The 20,248-nt window shown below is 41.1% G+C and overlaps 1 protein-coding gene across 1 annotated transcript; it reads left to right on the plus strand.

Moving 5' to 3' along the window:
• The first annotated feature begins 839 nt into the window (after nt 1-839).
• Nucleotides 840-19,848, plus strand: LOC113166909 (monocarboxylate transporter 1-like). Its single transcript, XM_026367130.1, has 5 exons — nt 840-1,002; nt 9,905-10,251; nt 15,390-15,533; nt 16,202-17,014; nt 17,409-19,848. The coding sequence occupies exons 2-5, from the start codon at nt 10,035-10,037 to the stop codon at nt 17,684-17,686; spliced, it is 1,452 nt and encodes a 483-aa protein (XP_026222915.1). The 5' UTR covers nt 840-1,002; nt 9,905-10,034; the 3' UTR covers nt 17,687-19,848.
• The last annotated feature ends 400 nt before the right edge of the window (nt 19,849-20,248 follow it).

Consider the following 20,248-nt stretch of genomic DNA (forward strand, 5'->3'; position numbering starts at 1 on the left):
TAGTCTGGCAAAAAAAAAACTACCTTTTGAAACTTCTAAAGTTTCCCAATATGGGGCCTGTGCCAGAGAACGTGTGGAGTCAGTGTACTCGATTGCATTATTCAGACAGTATCAGGTTTCCTCTCACTTCCGGAGACGTTCAAATACTACTGTTGTTCATGTTCCAGAGGCAGATGTAGCTGTAATGGTGACACTTTACAAAGATTTCTACCAGATGAAATTTTGGCAGCGCACACAGTTTCTTAATGCTTTGATTTATACTAACTGTTTTCAGCATGGGTTCACTGTATGTTGTCCTCTATGTTCTCTGGACTATTAAAAATAGGAAGCGCCTCATAATTTAGACTTCTGCAGAAATCTAACATGTTCAGGTTTTGCTAAGTTGAATTCAAGTGCATGTAGAAGGAGTGAACCACTTCAAAAACCTGATTACTGACTATTTACTTTGAAAAATCATCAACATTAATTTTGAAAATAAGCCTTTACTTAGTAGCAATAAACAAGCAAATGCTGGGGGCTACCAATGAAACTAACTTGAGTAAATGTATTTAGTGACCTGCCTCCTCTGGTCTGGAGGAATTAAGTTGCCTACTTTTATGATACACAGTACAAATAGATAGCAAACGAACTATGAAACACTTGAGCGTTATCTTATGAGAGACAGTCTCAATAATCCTGACTTAATAACAGACTAATATGTGATGTGATGATGGGAATGTATGTTCTTCCATTTTGAGAGCGCTCATCGAGCCGAACTCACCGCGCATGCCCCTCCACCTCCACACGCACGTGCGTTTTGTCAGATTCCTCCACTGCCTCTCAGAAAAGGAGGGCTCGTATGCGCATGCGCCGCGGTCGTAGTGTCATCACCACCTCCATCCAGAAGTTGTCCGATATCGCCAGTGGTACCCCGAGCCGCTGTCAAGCGCAAGGACTAGCCGGCCCCCTCTCGTACACGTCGAACCGACTCTCCACAGGACACAACTGACCCGAAAAACCGCGGTGAGTGAACCAGTGCTTGGTGGACTAACGTTTTTACCCCCAGCGTGGTTTGTTGAGACAAAGAGGCGGCTGCTGTGTGAAACGCTGTGTTTCTTTTTCTGTTCCCATCTCAACTCTTGCTCAGTGAGCAGCTAAGTTAGCTAACGCCGAGTAGTAAATTAGCCAGCTCCGCTCCTCAATTAGCTTCACGTGTGCTCGAGCTCCCCAGTGTGTCAGCTGCCAGTTGAGTTTCTTGTTCTTTTCGTTACGGACGCATATGATTAAAATAACCGATATTATAGGGCCGTTTTTGGAGCTGACGTTAGTTACGTAGTTTCATTCAATGTGGCGCGATGCTGACCAGCGCTATTTTTACCATCACACGTGAAGCCCGTCTTCTGACGAACCGGTGGTGTTCTGTTCAGCAGCCTGTCGCTCCGGGTCAAGCCAGGGGGTCGGCGTAGAGCCAGACCGCAACCGTATCATCCTCAGTAGGTTGGGGTAGCTGTGGATTCTGTAGAGAGCTGAATGAGTTTGACATGCTGGTTATAGGAAGGTCAGGCCTTAATGGATAGATGACACGAACCGCCACACGCGCTGCGCTCCCATGCGGTCCACGCTGTGCTAGAACGACTGATCAGCCCGTATAGAGGGTAGAGGGTATCCCCGATTGTTGTTTAAAAAGTGATGATCGTACATAATCAGTATTTTATATTTGATTTGAAGAGTGACACTTTCAGGTTTAATGCGGAAATGTGTTATGTTGTGCACTGAAATACTGCCAGCGCAGGCGTCATCTGGATATCAGGCTTTGGGAGGCGAAAAGATCAATAGTGGTAAAAGTTAGCGGGTTTTGGGTGGGGGCGCACAGTGGGTGTTTGACACATGCATCCCAGGTACAGCAGTACAACAAGCAAGAGGTGTAGAACAGAGGGGATGTTCGGGTGAGCATCACTTTAAAACGGACGAATCAACTGCTAAATATTAATAAATCATGAAAAATAAATTTAAGCTGTATCATCCCATTGATCTAATGCTTTCTCAGCTCTCAGTTTACTTTGTTACATATTGTGTCATAGGTAATCACATGCAACAGGAAGGATACTGAGTCCTGACTAAGTAGTCTGATTGGTTATTTTGGAACAAGATGGTGTAATTTGCTCATAATGTATGCACATAATGGCTGCAACCAAAACCTGTTGATATATCAGTATCTTTCCCACTGCCTTCAGATGGCTGCAGGGTTTTAAGAAACGGAAGGAGCTTCATTTTATCCAATGGTTAACAAATACTTGGGATAAATCAATTTAAATGCATTCCTGTAAAATGCATCTGTTGGTTTGAGTGTTTTATTAATTTAGTATGTTGTACATACTTTTTTATTTAGTGTATTTTCTGCAAGAGCTTACTTTGCTCTTGTGAACCAGTAAAACAAGAATAACGAGAGTGTTTCTGAGGTCTAGTCTAATCACAGCAATAACATCTGGCTTTGCACTGCTTTAGGCGAATAAAACAAAGAACAAAAAAGTATAAGGTTGCTTTCACACCTTAATTCCTTTGCTTTGGGTCCGAATCAGTTGATGAGTTTGTAACATTGTAGCAATTTCTCCTCGGTTTGGTTTCGTTTCACACCGAGAAAAATCCAAGCGAACCAAAACACGTCACTTCGAACGTCCTCTTCACTTATTGGTCAGATGTGTGTGCCGCGGGAACTAAAAAGTAAATACAGGATGAAGGTGAAATGTTGAGGACTACTGTACGTTTGTGTGACAGTATGAATGTTAACACGGGTTGGTCCTTGATCCCATTGATTATTGTTCATTACGTTACTTCGCCTGCAGAGTCATCAGACCTGGTGTCTGTGAGGAGCTTCACCGCCTCACGTCTCCACGTTTGTCCTCCATTAATCAGACAGCATGTTTTTGGTGGACAAACAAAAAAGAGGAAAATCTACACACTACCCAAAGTCCTCAAATCATGCGATTTATAGCGTTTGGTCCCGTTTTGGTTCGGTACGCGTTCTCACCAGCAGGACCGCACCAGAGTTCGCTAAATGATTCGGATTGAGACCATGTCATTTTGGAGGTCTCGGTGCGGTTGTCACTCGATTGTGATTACCGTGTTCACACCAGACAAAACGAACCGCACCAAGAGGGAACATGAACTTCAGTCAGATTTTATTGAACTAAATCCTGTAGGTGCGAAAGCAACCTAAAACATTTTTGTGCCTATAGAGCAGGTTTCAAGAGGTTTTAATAGGATGCAATGTCCCTGCTTCCATGTACTCACAGCAACTCATCCAACACATACAGGATTTCTGATTTCTGTAATTGGCTCATCAATGTACTAGGGGTGCTCCTGAACGACCCTACTTAATTTGTTATTGTTGTTTTTCCTTTTTAGGACATGCTCTTACTCTCAAACACGCATTCAGTACCTTGTTGTGCAATTTTAATTTTGCCTATATTGTGCCTAAACTTTATTGCCTCGACTTGTTAATGATGAGGCTATGACAGGACAGTTTAAATACAGCCTTATACAGCGCTGACTAGTGTTGTTAACCTATTATTTGAGCGATTGTGGGCAGCTATGTGTCTTAGTACACCATTTTTGGATAATGCCACACCATCTGAAACTGTCAGCAACTTTAAAACCATTTTAGGTTCATCATTCAATGTATACATAAGCAGATTCAAGGGTTTAGGATGAAGTAGAAAATATAGGTATAGGTGGAGGTGCTTAAATTGGTTATTATTGACCAGTCTTGCATTGTGCATGCTCTTAAGGATAATGCTGCTTCAGATGGTAAAAAGACTAGTGTTATTACCTATCTATGTAATAAACATTATTTTGATGCAGTTGCTGTTGGACCCCCCCCCCCCCCCCCCAACATTATCTTTGTCTTTTGATTCTTTGGCTGTGTCCTATGAAATGCTTTCCTTGGTAACACTGTCACTCATGTTCCTGTTAACATTTTCTGTCGTCATTTTCTCTTATTTCAGTCCTGCTCCTGACATACAGCTGTACATGCTACATTAGCCAAAACATTAGTATATTTTGTTGCTAAAGGCTGATACTATGTCAACCTATCTTGACGTGGCTGTAACTTTTCCAGCTACATGATTGGTTTACACGGCACTATTCCTGTTTACGTTGGCTGTTCGTATCATGGATGGAATGAATTCTACCAAAGTTATATTGACCAGTCTAAAAGTTCTATCAAGGAAAAGTTGGATCTTGTTATCGTTTTTATCGCCCAGCCTAATTGGGTAATCTCTAAAATCATGTGATCACTTGAAATTATTTTACATAAAGTAGTTCATACACTTATCAGATCAGACCAGTTAGTGTCATCAAGTGGGTTTCTTCGTGTGAGTTAATGTATTAGACACACACAGCTGCACGTTGGAGCATGCAAGGGCATATTTGGAATGCACTCAGGATTACTGAGAGTGAGAATGATTTATTGTATTAGTTCATGCTGATGAGGTTTAAGTCATTAGTACTGGGCTTGTGTCTATTACACAAGATAGTTGTAAAAGTATTCTTAAGTATTAACCCCACAAAAGCTGAGTGTAAAAAACAAAAAAAAACCCAACAAAAAACACTCTTTAAGAAAGAAATATATTTCAGTCATAGTGATGCTATAAAATTACACTCCCTGATGCACAGAGATGATGACAAGTACCCCTTCTAACTCTCTACCCTTTTCCCTTCCAAGGCATTGCTTGTCAGTGAGTGGCTTCTGTATCCTGTCTTTTGTCCATTTTGGAAACTCCAGCAGACCAGACAAACAAATCATCTTTAATCATAGCCATGACAGTGTTTCTCCTCAAGTTAAACTTTGTCAATGTCTATTTTTGGTGTAAAAACTATTATTTGTTGTTAAAGGAATTGCAGGTAGTTCCAGCCCGTCTACACGCTTTGGCAAGGGGAGCGTTTGTTCATGTAGAATGAATGGCCTTATTGATAGCTCCTTCAGGAGCTGTCCTGCTTTACTGGAGTACACAGACACCAAACTATGCTCCAGCACAGAGCAGTTGGTCCTCAGGGGAGGTGGCAATATAAACCTATTCCTGCTGGTGAAGCTTTCTTCCCATTAACAGTGGACTGTGATCTTTATATCGCATTTCTCCACTGTGCCTCCATTTCAACAGCTGATGTGGGTTCTGTCTGCTACTGTGTGCTTGTTGTTCCTGAGCTTGTATGTGGTTCGTATGGAGTTTATAATGGAAGTAGTTACAGGTTTACCACTTGAAACAATGAATTCTCCTCCAGTTTCATATTGTCATGGAAACTTTGGCTTCTTATAAATGACTATAACTGATATTTTTTCCATAAGTCTATCAGATGGCCATATTAAAGAGGGCTCTAGTTGAGATGAACCCACAGAGAATTATCTCTTGAATCTTCAGCTCCAGCGCTACAGCTTAACTTATTTTAACTGTCCAGCCCACATCTCTCCTGTTTTAGTTTCACCCTCACTGCACTCAAAGCATGAAACAGCAGACTGACACAGTCTTAGCTTGTGAACACAGCAGAACATTTAGCAGCTTAAGAGCCAAATATTTCCCTCAGGAGTTGGTAGAGACGAAACTAGAGCTAAAAGAGAGGTAATATTGGACTAATGTTTATGAGAGAGCCAAAAAAGTTGACACCAAGTGTTCAAAAAATCAGTTATTGCAGATTAAATATGAGATCCCTTTCAAAGGTCTATAAAAGAGAATTCATTGAAAGTATATTTTGTCCAGTGGATGTTGCTAAGATTAGATTCCCCAGCAGCCTGAAAAAGATATCTGGTTATGACTTATCTCTTTCCCATGTGTAACTGAGAAGCTTGGTGTGTCTGTGTAAAGTCTGTCCTTGAGTGACCTTTCTGTTCATAGACAAATCCCCAGTGTTTGTTGGTCCCACACAAGGGTACAGGTTGGCCAAATGGACTTTTAAAGCTGGCTTTAAAATCAACTCAACAGTAATGAAGTTTTTTCATGGTATCCTTCTAACTTGCCCTTTGTTTGTCTGACCAAAAGTCCAAAACTAAAAGTCATTTTATTGTGAAACCTTTGCTTTTTCAGTTAGGGATTTAGCCCTAAGTGTCGCACAAAGAAACATTTAATAGCTTTATTTCAGCAATATAATTTGAGTTATGACTAAAATGTGTCGGCGACTCTTCTTGATCTGGGACCAATTTCTAGTGTTACTGGACATAAAAATACACAACGGGCTTTATAAAAAAAAAAATACAAAAAGTTAAATAAACCCCTGAATGAGCGTGTTTTCTTTGTGACTCTCCAAGAGTTCACACGAATGTGCCTAATCAGGCCACTGTGACCAGAAATGAAGTCGCCTCTTTATAGTAGGCAACAGCATGTGACCTCCTAAAGAGTGGAGCTTGAATATTTATTAAACCAGTGTCAAACGTTTGAAGGTGGGGCAAAAAAGCCCAAAAAATGCAAGCAAATAGAGTGCCTTGAGATAACATCTGTTGTGAATTGGCGCTAAAGAAATAAAACTGAACTGAATTGAATTGAATTAATGAATGAATTTGACTAATCATGCTCTAGTCTAGCCTTTAACTCTAGGGGAAGCATCATAAATGAACTTGTTTTAAAATAGCCACTTAAAAAAGTACCTTTTTGTGTTTAAGTTGATGCAGCCTGTGCCTTGACCGGACTGATTCCTGTAGGACTCGGTGCAGCGTTAAACCCCAATTCATTATATACCTTCTCAGAACAGGAAGGCCATGCTGTGACTGAGGTCAGGATCCAGTGCTCCTGGTTCACTTAGCTCTGACGTGTAGGTCACTTCTTTTAGGACTTGTTTTTGCCAGCAGATGTGAATTGAGAAACACAGTTGAATTTTGGTGTAACAGATCAAAGTTTTGAGTGACAGCCACAGTTTGGCTAAGCATGTGACAGCGCACATGGCTGTGTGTCAGTAAGGTCATAGGATGAGGGGCTTTGTGCAGTGTACTCTGTGAGCAACATGAGAAGGACAACAAATGTTTGCCAGTCTCACTCTGTTGTCCTTAGACAACCTGCCACTAAACAAGTTACACACTTCCACAAACAGAATGCAATAAAGGTCAGGGTCATGGTGTCTGATCTAATAGAAGATTTTGTTAAATTGAATGCCTTTTCTCACCCCTCCCAACATTTCATGGCTAATTAGGTACTTTTTTAGTGTTTGGGGGTGGCTGTGCTCTACCAATCATCGGGTCGGTGGTTCTAACCCGGTTTCTCCTGCCGCATGTTAAAGTGCCCTTGGGCAAGATACTGAACCCCAACTTGCCCCTGGTGAGTCAGGTCAGCTGCATGGCAGCTCTGCCATTGGTGTGTCAGTTTGTGTGTGCGACTGGGTGAATGAAACGCAGTGTAAAAGCGCTTTGAGTGTCAGTGAGGCAGAAAAACGCTATATAAGTACAGATCATTTACCATTAATGGAAGCAGATTTTCTATTTGACATTACACTGCTCTCTTTTCAAAGATATTAAGCTCTGTATCGGGTGACAGATGTTTTGACTTAAAGTCCCTTGGCTTTTTGACCAAGAACAGTTCTGTGCTCTCCTTAGTACATACTGAAACGGTTTACAGGCTACGCGCCCATAGTCTGTGGTGATGATTTCCGTGGTCTGCACTTCCACAAACTGCACAGGAGCAGTCAGGACATACAGTTCACCAAAGATGTTTTATGACTGTTAGGACCCATGTCGAAATCTGTGCTGTGCACCAGCTGTTTTGTTGCCATGAATGTTTGGTATTTTTGCAGCGTCACAAGAGACAAGTAAGGAGGAAGTGGAACTGTCTTTGTGAGCTGGATGTTCCTAACGTCATCTGTTTGAATATCTTCTGGTGCAAGTACTGTATTTGATCGCTGGAGTAACAAAGATTAGGTGCATATCAATTGAACCCTTTAGCAATCTCTGTTTTTACCATCTGACCACTTTAGTCACCCTACCCCTGTTCTGGGAGTTGGGTCCTAAGGTTTAAGGTGATTCACATCTTTCTACTCCAATGTTACATCAGTAATTTATGGTTTTGGGAACTGGGGACTCAAAACCTTCCAGTAATCATGACTCGGTCAACAGTATTTCCCTGTTTTTGTGTATGTACAATATGCCATTTAGATATCTTTATGCAGTTGAAACAGGGAGATGTTGAACTTGATTTTTCTGAAATTGTGGTTAATGTATATTACACTTATCTGTTTACATGTGTACTGTAATGTAACCCATCTCCTGAACGTTAATTTATGCTTCTGCTAGCATCTCCACTGTACCTATAAGAGCACTTAGCTGCGTACCCCTACATCACAGCTGTAACTTGAACAAAGAAGCATAAATCAAGCTTAGGTCCTCTACTGAATGTGCAGCATGTTGGCATTCTGTAAAGTGCGGACCAGCAGGGATTTGTTAGGGCTTTATCTCAACCTACTAGTCTTCCTCCTAAGTGTGAGGAAGTGGAGATAAGATTGTTAACTGTCACACAGTTGGTACACATCATTTCCAAACCAGCATCCTGGTTAATTGGTATAAATGCATTTTATAGGGAGTTGTTGATTCAACTATATGGTAATTTTTGATATTGGTGTGCGTGTCAAACTGGCACTTGTATTAGTAACAGTTCCTCAATGAGCATCAGCAGCGCATAATGTGTGCATGCAATGTGACAGATAAGTTAACCAGTTACTGTAATAGACTTGCCAGTGTAATGATTGGTGGAGCATGGTTGTTTACAGCATGACCCAGGCTAAACGCCATGTAAGGGGGCATGACCCCTGGCTGTTCATTAGTGACGACAAGCTTAGCAGAATCCCCTCTTAATACCTTTTTAGAATATTGTGAATACAGTTTTTCTTCCAATTTCTTCTCAAACATTTTTGCTATTATATTACCTGCAGACAATTTGAGGTCCCTGTTTAGTATTTAAATGTGTATTTTGTTGTCCATTTTAAGATAAATGACCCAAACAACCCAAAAGAAAACCACAAATAGCTCAGTTATGTGTGGCCTAAATTGGGAAAAAGAGGACATGTTAGATGTGTTGATGGAAGAAGCCCAGAGATATTGGCTATAAATGTCACTGAAGTGTTTAATGAAATGTTGCACTTACACTAGTTCAACAACAGTTGTGGACCAATTTGGTTACAAGCTGCTTAGAGGAGCAGGCTGTAAGATGAGGTTAGCCTGTCAGTGCTCAGTCGCTGGATAAGTTGTTTGTGTTATTTTTGCATTCAGTTCGTACACTGCCTTTTTTTTTTTAGTGTAGTATTGGCCTTTACAGACTTTTTTTTTTATATATATATATATTTAAAAAGGGTGAAAGGTTTGGCAAACTACTGTTGTGAGTAGAGCCAAGTTGCTTCCTGGTGCTTGGTGGAGTATTGGTAAACTGCTAATGTGTTTCTTGTTAATCTGGCCCTGAGTCGAGCTGAAATACAATGAAACTTTTTTTGACAATTTCTTGGTGTATTTTCCTGAAGATAATGGGTTGGATGTTGGTGCCTTTTGGCATGTCATAGTAACACAGTAGGCAGAGGTGGAAATAATAAAATCAACAATGGCAGAAATTAATTGTGCAGATTGGTTCATTGTCATTGTTTGCATGGACACAATACAACAGAGACATTGTTAAGGTTCTTACTAACGGTTCTGAGTCAAATGTAGCCTGTAGAATAGTTCTTTATTGGTACTGATACCAGAACGGGCTTTGATACCTTTGAACAAACACACACGGGTCTGTAGATGTAGGCGTAGTTTAGGTAGCTCTGAAGAAGGATAACACAGGGAGTCCCATGCTCTCATGTTCACCAAGTCCTCATGATCTCATTTTTGTGTATTGATATGTAAGGTGTAACCAAACAATAAATATACACACTTGTTGCTTTTCTAATTCTCAAGCTGTCTGCTTTATCTCTTCCGCAGGTCCTATTTTGATTGCTGATCCCAACTCGGGTCTTATCCAGTCCTTTGAAGCTCAGCTGTCCACCAGAAGCGGCATTTGACTCAGTCTCCTTCTCCTACTTCTTCTTCTTCTACATAATTTTGATCAGGCATGCCTCCAGCAGTGGGTGGTCCTGTGGGGTACACCCCTCCAGAGGGTGGATGGGGATGGGCAGTGGTATTCGGGGCCTTCATCTCCATTGGCTTCTCATATGCCTTCCCAAAATCCATCACTGTGTTCTTTAAAGAGATAGAGGTCATCTTCGATGCCACACCTAGTCAGGTGTCCTGGATCTCTTCCATCATGTTGGCAGTGATGTATGGAGGAGGTGAGTGTTGACTGTTAGAACTGGTTTTCTTATTTCATGTTGAAGTACTTTTACATGGTTCATAGCACTGAATAGACTGTGCCTTTAACCAAACTGATCAACTGAAAAGACTTTAACGTTTAAGTGAACAAATTATAATAGGGGTCCATTTGACATCCAGTAAAGCCTTGAGTGTACTGTATAAAAAGCGTATATTATTTTTGTAGGTGCAGTTAACAATAGCTTTCATAATCGGTTAATCTGCAAATAATTCACTAATAAATAGTTTCACTGATAAAGTATCTGAAAATGTTTGATGTACTCTAATCCCGCTAAAGCCATTGGAGGAAAAACAAGGAAAGGAAAGCAAACACTGAATGAACTAAATAATTTTCCTATATGTATTTTCAAAATGTACAGTATGCTAAAATAGGAGGTGCATACTAAATTCTAAATTCTCTAGTTGCTTTATAAATGGGTAGCTTTCACTGTAAATGACTGAATACGAAAGTACACTTAATGCATTTAGTTAAAAAAAAAGAGAGGACTGCACAGATAAATGTGTTATTGGAAGGAAGTACATTTTTATAGTTTAATTAAAATCATAGATTCTGTGGTTGTGGCTTGTATTATGTGAGAAAGTGCAGGCAGCTTTTGCTTTTCACAGTAAACCAAATATTTTCTGGGTTGGAACTGACAGACATTTTGGAAAACGGCATTCTTTGGTTTTTGCAAAGTATGATAGACTTGCCATTTTTATGGCCACACAATAAACAGATTAGTTGACAAAATAATCAGCAGATTTGGTCACAATGAGAATGGTAATTTGTTTGTAGTGCTCAGTCTTGGTGCTGATGTTTAGCTGGTATATTTATTGTGTTCAGCATGTTGGCACCCTAAATCTAGCTTATTAGCACCCAACACGAAGTACAACTCAGGCTGAATTGAATGTCTACCAAGGTTCTGTAATTTTTGTTGAGCTGTTTCAGTCTTCATTATTGTATTTACAATACAACAACAAAGACCTTTCCATTTACAATTGAAGGCAGGATATAAGAAAGACACTGATCCGGTTTCAGGTTAGGTTTCAGGTCGCATTTCTCTCAAGACACAAAGCAAGTTCACGACTTATAAACACTGCCATCTTGCTGCCTCTGTCTTTTCAGTTCAAATCTTAAAATGGTCTCCCTCCCTCACGCATTCATTCACCCTTTTCAGAGTTGGGTGTTCATCTACACTTTTACACACAGGTCTATGCGTTTAGGAGAGAGAAGTGCCAAGGGAGGAAGAAAGGGGAGGAGTCAAAGTTGTGTAATAGGAGCCAGATGTTAGAATGGTTTCTTTTTCCTTCCTCATTTATAGATTTCTCTCTTTCAGGTTTCACAGCTCAGACATGACAAGTATTACATGTTTGTACAAGCTTTACCTGTTCTGTTTTTATAAATAAAAGTTTTAGGACCTGACGGCCAAACCTAGGCAAAAATTATCACAGCTGTATTACTCACCGACAGGTTACATGAGACAGCGCACGTACACACACTGTCTTACCCAGAAGTGGGGAAAAACACCCATGCACACTGATGACTTCATTGTGACTGAATGACGTCTGCGACAGCTGAGTAATGCTAGTAGTGTGTGAACCAGTTATTGCACAGGATGCTGCACATAAGAGAGAAAGAAGATGTGAAATGAGTTTGGCTTTTCCCTTCTATTCATTAGTTTGAAGGGATGAAATAAACCCAAGAAGATAAAAGAGCTGAATTGATCTCAGCTGCCAGTTTAGTAAACACTGTATCAAACAGTTACAGAGTCAGGTAATTCACACAGCTCCCTCTGGAGCTACAACAGCCTTACTGTACATCTTTTTCACACACGTAGTTGTATTCACCAAAATTTAAATAAATGGTAATGTTTCTTAAAAATCAAAGTTTAGGTTTTTTGTTACCAAATGTGTGCTTAATGTTATCTTAAGTTGTGTTTTTTGGGGAAAAGATTTACCCATGACAACTTACTGCCAGTCTATAGTGACAAGAGTTTTTCAGTAGATTGCATTTAGTTGAAATACGCCATGTTTCAAAGCGGTGATGCTGTCATTCTGGTTTAGTTGGTTCTTGCACTGAAAGTTGTGTAAAAAAAGTCTTAAATTTGACTTGTTGGAAGCTACAGACCCCTATTTGGCGCTGTAGCTGCTTGAGGCCCCATCATCCTTATACAGTCTACTGTTGGGTACCAAGCAGGTAGTGGCTTTTAGCATTTCCAATGAAAACAGTCACCTGTTGCTGCTCTGAGAGAGTGAACCAGAACAGTAAATTGCAGACCTGACAAAACAATGTGCTCAAAATCTCCATAAAGCCACACGGAGCTGCAAATTCAGGTGAAACTTCTCTGCTGGTTCATCATGGTTTAATTGTTGTTATAAAACATAATTTATAATCTCCTGAAATGTTTGGAGCAATGCACTTTTACAGCACTGTGTGGAAGAAGGCTATATGTGGTGACGCTCATGGTGTGAGGTTTACGTGGTCATTAGTGCTAAGTCACTGAGCTGCAGGATAAAATGTATAATGCTTGGTGAAAGGGCTTAAGTTATGTTGAACTTTGAAGTGTTCAACACAGCAAATGCTGAGAGACTGTGTGCAAAACAAGATGTTTTTTGTTTTTGTTTTTTGTTGTGTTCTCTCTGATCATTCCTCATTTCTGTGTTAGTAAGATTTAGGTATTAAGACATTTCACAGTCACAATGACGGCACTAAATTGTTTTCACTTGTTTCCCTGAAGGCATGAAACAACTCCTGTTTGGCCTGTCTGAGCATTCGAATGAGGATACTGCTCCCATGTCTAGCAGTAACTCTGTGTGAAAACAACGCAGTCCTCTCAAATGAATGAGAGATTCACTTTTCATGCAGAACTCCTTTCTGGTTGAGCAAAGCAAATCACATCCTGGCTCTAGCTTCATAAGAACCACACATATACAAACAAGAGTGTTATTGATTGAAAAGCAGCAAACCAGAATATTCCCGAAAAATGTCAAACTGTTCCTTTTTAAAAGTGCAGTTTAGCTGGAGGGTGTGGTTTTAATGGGTCATGTAGAGGGTGGAGACACAGCAACTGGGGCAAATACAGTCAGCTGTTTCTCCTGTCTCTCTTCTGTTTAATTCCTGCTAGGACTGACTCATCACCAGCTGCTGACATTTGCTACGTAATGAGTGAATAACATCTAGAACACTTGCCGATGGGTTTACTGCTGTGTTAGGTCCTTGATTTCCTGTGTTCTATTCTTTCCACGTGACAGCAGAGCAAATGGAGTGGGGGGGTTATATAATATCTTTGAGAACCCCACTCACTGCCCTCTTTGTGTTTTGCCAGATAGCAACAAAGACTGTCACTACTGATTTGTTGATGTGTGCGTGAGTGCTGAGCTGAAGCATATTCATTGATGTCCTTGTGAAGGTCCATTTTTGTGCTCAGAAGAAATGCTGCAGTATGTTGCGTACATTGTGCGTTTTACTACACCACAAGCCTCTTTTATCATGGAAAACCCACCGCCCCGAACATGGCAGCCTGCCAACACACAGGCTCTGTGCCCCTGCACTCTGTGCCCCTGACCTTCGGCGATAGACACAACACAGGGATGAGGTGTCCAGGAGAGGTATTTAGTGAGTGCGTGAGTGAATGCTCGTGCTTCCAGAGTGCCCCCGGCCTTTGTCATCAGCTGCCAAGTTTCAAGGGCAAAGCCACCATGGTCTGTGAGAAGGTCCCAGGAAGGCTGGTTGTGAGGAAATGGATGCCAACTGAGAGCACCCTGCTGATGATACTAAACCCAGTGTGTTTTCTAAAAATATAGAACTATCACTTGTGTTTGCTCTCTCGCTGCACTTAACCACAATTTACATTACTGATTAATCTGTCAGTAACTTTTTTGGGGTAATCGGACAATCATCATCAGCTGCTGTTGTTCCTGTGTTAATACAGTAAGTCTGAGGCATTATAGGATATTGATATGATTAGGCCTGGAAAATGAGAGATTTATGCTAGTTCTACCATTAAAGGGAAAAGCAACACAGCTATGAGTTCCTCTGCAACACACGAGTCAAATCATTAAATATTAACGGCAGATTTTTTTTTTCTGGCTAATTCACTAATGTATTGATCAGATTAGGTTAAGATCGTCTCACTCTTTCTGTATCTGTTCTTTAATGTAGAATGGTTGTACATGGAGTTCCCGTACAGACTGTATAGGCCTTTACTTTGTATTCCCGTCGTGCAGAGCCAGTGTCAGTCTGGATTCATGTGAAGGCCCATTCATAGTGAGTCTGGCACGCAAGCAGACACGTGGACTCCCTAGCCTCCTCCACTCCCCTCCCCTCTCTGGGTGGTAAGTCCTGTTGTAAGAGACTTGCAGGAGAGGGAAGACAGATCATGTCCTTTGAAACCTCCAGCTTAGAAGGTAGTCTACCAGACGTGCATTACTGGTCAGATCCTTCTTCCTTACAGGAATCGAGGAATTGAGTTTTTGTTTGCCCCCAACTTTGCCCTAAAAGTTGTACATGTGACTAGCCACAAACGCACGACACGCCTGAATCTTGGTCACAGGGAGCGGTGTTCTTTATGTTCACAGGAGAAAACAGGAAAAAAAAATTGTTTGTCATGTGTCACAGGTTATCTGGTATATTTGATTTACTGAAGGCGTGGTGAAGTTCTGGAGACTGATTTACTTTTGAATTTTGAAATTCTGGACCCGTCCTTTATCATGTAACTGTATATGTTAGATTGTTCTGTGTTTATTTTCTGGCATCATAGCGCCACCTGCTGGTGGCCAATTAAACGATGTGAATTGGGGAAGACGAGGCATGAATAGGGCTTATTTAGTTCACTGAGCATTTTCTGTTACTGTCAGTGTTGATCAGTAATGGATTAAATAGGTCTGACACGTTCTGTTGTGTAGTTAAAAAAAAAAAAAAAAAACTAAAAAAAAAACTAAAAAAAAGCAAAAATAAACCACCAATCCATAAGAGACCTGCAGCTATAGATTGTTTTCATTAATGTTTTATTTTTTACTATAGACTAACTGATTATCAGGTTGCTAAGTAAGGATCAACAGCCCAACGCTGCTGTGGGCTTACTGTTCTTACTCTCTCTCTCCTCCTCTCTCCCTCCAGGCCCAATTAGTAGTATCCTTGTGAACAAATTTGGCAGTCGACCAGTCATCATCCTCGGTGGTTGCCTGTCAGGGTCAGGACTTATTGCAGCCTCTTTTTGTAACACTGTGGAGCAGCTCTACTTCTTCATAGGAGTCGTGGGAGGTTTGTGTTTTCACCCATTTCCAGCTGCACTGAAATGTTGTCTTTGATGCTGAACCACAGTGCTTTTTGACTGACTTTGGTTCAAATGTTCTGTAATTTACAGTGTTGAGATAAATAACTGATCAATATATACAAATTGTACAATTACCAATTAGTTGTATATTTGTTATTTTCTTGTGGTTTGCTTAGTTCTCTAGAAGGCTATTCTTTTATTGTTAGATCACTTTATTGAAATGTGAATTGTACTCCTGTGTTCTGTTTGTAACTATTATATCTTAAAGTAGTGAACAGCTACAGTCTATCAAACATATTTGTACTCCACTGTGATCTTTCAGATATTTATGTGTAACCCCAGCTGCAGTTAACCGTAACTCATTCATCTTTTAACTAAATGTCATGTTTGTCTTTACAAATCCCATGGAGAACAAATACAAACCTGCAAATGCAACAAAAATACTCTGAAGTCTATAATTTGTTGCGCTGTATCTCCTGAGGGAAATATCTCTTTAGCTGCTAAATGCTATACTTAGTTCACCAATTAGTCTCTCTATTTAGCGCTGAGCAAACAGAAAGTTGAGGGGGGACAAAGGGTAGAAAAATAATCCTAATTTGATTATCTTCTCCTCATTTAACACTGTTTTGATCTCAATCACACTCTCTTCTTCCAGGTCTGGGACTGGCTTTCAACTTGAATCCAGCCCTCACGATGATTGGTAAATACTTTTACAAGCGGCGGCCCATTGCCAACGGCATTGCCATGGCAGGCAGCCCCGTGTTTTTATCCACCCTTGCACCTATCAATACCTGGATGTATGATGAGTTTGGGTGGAGAGGCAGCTTCCTCATCCTGGGAGGGCTTCTACTCAACTGCTGTGTGGCTGGCTCCCTCATGCGCCCCATTGGGCCAAAACCTCAGACAGCCAAGCCAAACTCTGAGGCGGGAGCTGCCAAGGCTGTGGATTCAGTACAGCCACAGCGTAAGACAGTCATACAGACCATCAACTCCTTCATCGACCTGACACTGTTCATGCATCGTGGCTTCCTTCTGTACCTCATGGGCAACGTCATCATGTTCTTCGGTCTCTTCGCTCCACTTGTCTTCCTCTCCAGCTATGCCAAGAGTAATGACATCAGCAAAGAAAAGGCAGCTTTCCTGCTGTCAGTCCTTGCATTTGTTGACATGTTTGCCCGACCCTCCATGGGCCTACTGGCTAACACCAAGTGGGTCCGTCCCAGGGTGCAGTACTACTTTGCTGGTGCTGTTCTTTACAATGGAGTGTGTCATGTGCTGGCACCGCTGTCGGTGGACTACACTGGGTTTGTGGTCTATGCAATCTTCTTTGGTTTTGCCTTTGGCTGGTTGAGTGCAGTGTTGTTCGAGACCCTGATGGACTTGGTGGGAGCCCAGAGGTTCTCCTCAGCAGTGGGTTTGGTCACGATAGTGGAGTGTATACCAGTGCTGTTGGGCCCACCTCTGACAGGTAAGACATTCAACATGCATCACAGGAAAGGGGTTTGTGTTTTGGGGGTGTATTTTAATATATTTTCCCTGGTTCCTAGCATTAACTATAATGTCACACACATACGGCTGTATGAGAATTGGGAGCAACCCAGTTTGATGATCCACATTAAACCTAGTGTACGAACTTCTTGATGTTGATGCATGTGTTTAACAACAGATCAGGGCTTTGATTTGAATTAACTTATCTGTCAATCACATTCTAAATTAAGAGTCTATAAAATGTAAATGTTTTAAATTAAAAAAAAAAGTCAACATGATGTGCAGTTATGACAGAATGCCAGCTGAATTTTAAAATAAAAACATTGATCCACACTATTATTCATATCATTTGTATCTCTCTTGTCCCACTCCAGGTAGTTTCTATGACACCTACAAACACTACAACTACACCTACATATCCTGCGGCATCATCCTCCTTGTCGCCAGTGTCTTCCTCTTTGTGGGAATGGGTATCAACTACCGCATGCTGGAACGAGAGAGGAAAGCAGAGGAGAGGAGAGAGCGGGAAGAGCCCAAAGAAGAGCGTGCTGCCATGTTGGAACAGCCCCCATCGTCAAAACCAGACGGGAACGACGCAGCGGCAGCTGTCACGCTGGATGATGTTGCCAGGATGGATGAGGACTCGGTGTAAAGATTTCAAAGAAACGGACTCGAGATGGACGCGCACACACTGCATCGCACACTGTAGAAACCCACACGCACACAAAAGTTGCAGTTACTCAGTATCACCACCCAGTCTTTATAGAGCAAGATTTACCTTCATACACAATGCTGCAGTCATAGAAAAAAATACTTTTATCATTGATCTGGGACCTGCTGCAGCAACTGTAAGCATAGACAAGCAGTAAAACTGCCTTGAGACCTTGATTTGGTATTTGTGCCTTCGTACAAGTCCTCCAGGAGCAGACACACTGCGAATCTAAAACACCAGATAGACGCACAACAGTCAGAATCACTGTAAGATTCAAACATCCAGTCGAATAACGAGGACTTCACTCTCAGGGTCTTCTTACAAATCACTTGGCCTTGATTTAGTCACAGTACATTGTGTTACAGTGCTGAACACCTTCCCCCACGGTCTGCATACACACACTTGCGTCGCTTCACTCCTGAAAGGGCTGGATGTAAATGAAAAGGACACATTCATATTCAGATTGTAAATACAGTTACGACATTTGTTGACATGCTAGTTGAGAGTATGGAGTTAATAACGTTTCTCAGTTCACCACCGCACATGGACAAGCAGCGATTCTGTCGGCAGTCACGATTAACCTGTAGTCAGAGGGCACAGGGCACAAGAAGTGGTAGATGTTTGAAAATGCAACAAGATAGAAAGTGGGGACTACTGTTGGGTATGGTGTGCATGGAAGTGTGCACGTTTGTGTGGAAGATTTTGTAACATATACCCTTCAACTAGAAAGATCATCACTGTGTTCACTAAAGATGACACACAATTCAACCCAGGAGTAAGAGAGCTGCATTGACCCGCTGAGCGACCAGCACAATGAGGCCTCTCCTAGTATGAAATGACAACACAGGGAGGAACAGGCTGCAGTTGTACCACACTAAGTCTAGTGTGTGTGTGTCTGTGTGTCTGTGTCTGTGTGTCTGTGTGTTTGGTTTGTCTCGCCTTGCCCAGCTGTAGAGTACAGATGTCATAGTAAGAAGTTTCTAATTTGCACACAGTCCTAATTTTTCATCATCATTGCAGCCACAGCACCTTGTAGTGTCTAACACTGTTCACGGTTAATCAACAAACTGTCAGGACAATCTAAGAGCGACTCATCTTTTCAGTGGATGCTGATGGATTTGAATGAAAAGGTGTGAGTGTGTGTTGTGTCAGAGTTCTCCACCTGTAGCTAGGTTCCCTTGTATTGGTTAGAAATCACGCAGTGTGTCATATCAGATCATAAAGTCAGCTCTACTGTACAACCATCAGAGGAACTACTGATAGAGATTCTGTGTGCAGACCAGAGGGAACAGACATAGGACAACTTAGCCCTGTCAGCCTGAATAAGCTTTCGTAATGTTCTTCTTTGTGGAAAAATAAGGTTTTTAACGGTTTGGTCTACATGAGATTTTAAATTCTGTTCTCCAAATGCTGCTTGGTGAAGAAAGTTTTAACTTTGCACCCTTCAAAATTTGATACATTTAGGAATTTGAAGGTTGTGATTTTTACCCCATTTTGCTTATATCATTAGGCTTTTTTGTCTCGTAAAGATTCACACTCAATTCTTGTCTTTTTCTTCTCGTAAACGGCAACAATGAACTGATTCTACCACCAACTACAGTTCTGCAGCTGACTCACATGTCAACAGTCTACCAGTTCTTTCTCAATTAGCCGATCTTTAGTTTGGTTGAGAACTATCCATCGCAGACTTCAGGTCTTCAGATTGCTTGTTTTGTCCCACAGTAAAAAAGCAAACAAATTTTTCCTTTTCAGATAACCCCACACAAACTCCACTGCCAGCTATTTCACATATTTAATATATGGTGGGGAAGCCAGAAAGGTCTGAATTAGAATTGACAAAACAAAAAAACGGAATATGAGCATTGCTTTCTTTTGAATTGAGTGCTCCCTTATCTGAAGACGAGCCTGTTCACATGTGTAAAGCAGCATTGTCAGTTTAAGCAGGAATGTAAATGAACGTGTTCAAGAGTGGGAGTACTTTTAAACTGTATGTTACGTTTGTTTGAAAGCTCTTATGGTAATTATACCATGACCAAATGTGTTAGTTTTCAGACCAGTTACAAAGTAAATGTCAGTTGATTTTACCAGCAGTCTGTTTTGTTTTTAACAATACTATTCTCTCATTAGTACCCATTGTTATTAATGGAAGAATAGTATTATGACGTTTCTGTGTAAAGTAAAATCATTATTCTGTTGTTCTACTACTTAGATGAGTTTGAAGTGGATCACTGTTAGTGGCAACGGACAGGTCCATGTTTCAGAGGAAAGAGTAGAGGGACTATCTGCAGACAGACCTGCTATCTGTGTGTTCACATTCCCCCTGCTTCAGTTACAGCAGACAGACATCACATCACATCGCGGGTTTGTTGTTTGATGTGCTCATTCAAAATCGTCTAAAACCTTCAGTTATTTTGCTTTTGAGTTGAGTAATTGACAATTTGAGAATAGAAGGTGACACTTTGAAAGACTGCAACAAAACCATTTCATTGAGAAACGGAATGT

The sequence above is a fragment of the Anabas testudineus genome, chromosome 7 (genome assembly GCF_900324465.2).
Source record: "Anabas testudineus chromosome 7, fAnaTes1.2, whole genome shotgun sequence".
In the NCBI taxonomy this organism is placed as follows: Eukaryota; Metazoa; Chordata; class Actinopteri; order Anabantiformes; family Anabantidae; genus Anabas; species Anabas testudineus.

Bases quoted from the DNA above. Each gene is read 5' to 3' on its own strand.
- LOC113166909 (XM_026367130.1), top strand. From the start codon at position 10,035: ATGCCTCCAGCAGTGGGTGGTCCTGTGGGGTACACCCCTCCAGAGGGT. The intron at 10,252-15,389 runs GTGAGTGTTGAC...CTCTCCCTCCAG, and splicing joins GGCAGTGATGTATGGAGGAG to GCCCAATTAGTAGTATCCTT. The intron at 15,534-16,201 runs GTTTGTGTTTTC...CTCTTCTTCCAG, and splicing joins CTTCATAGGAGTCGTGGGAG to GTCTGGGACTGGCTTTCAAC.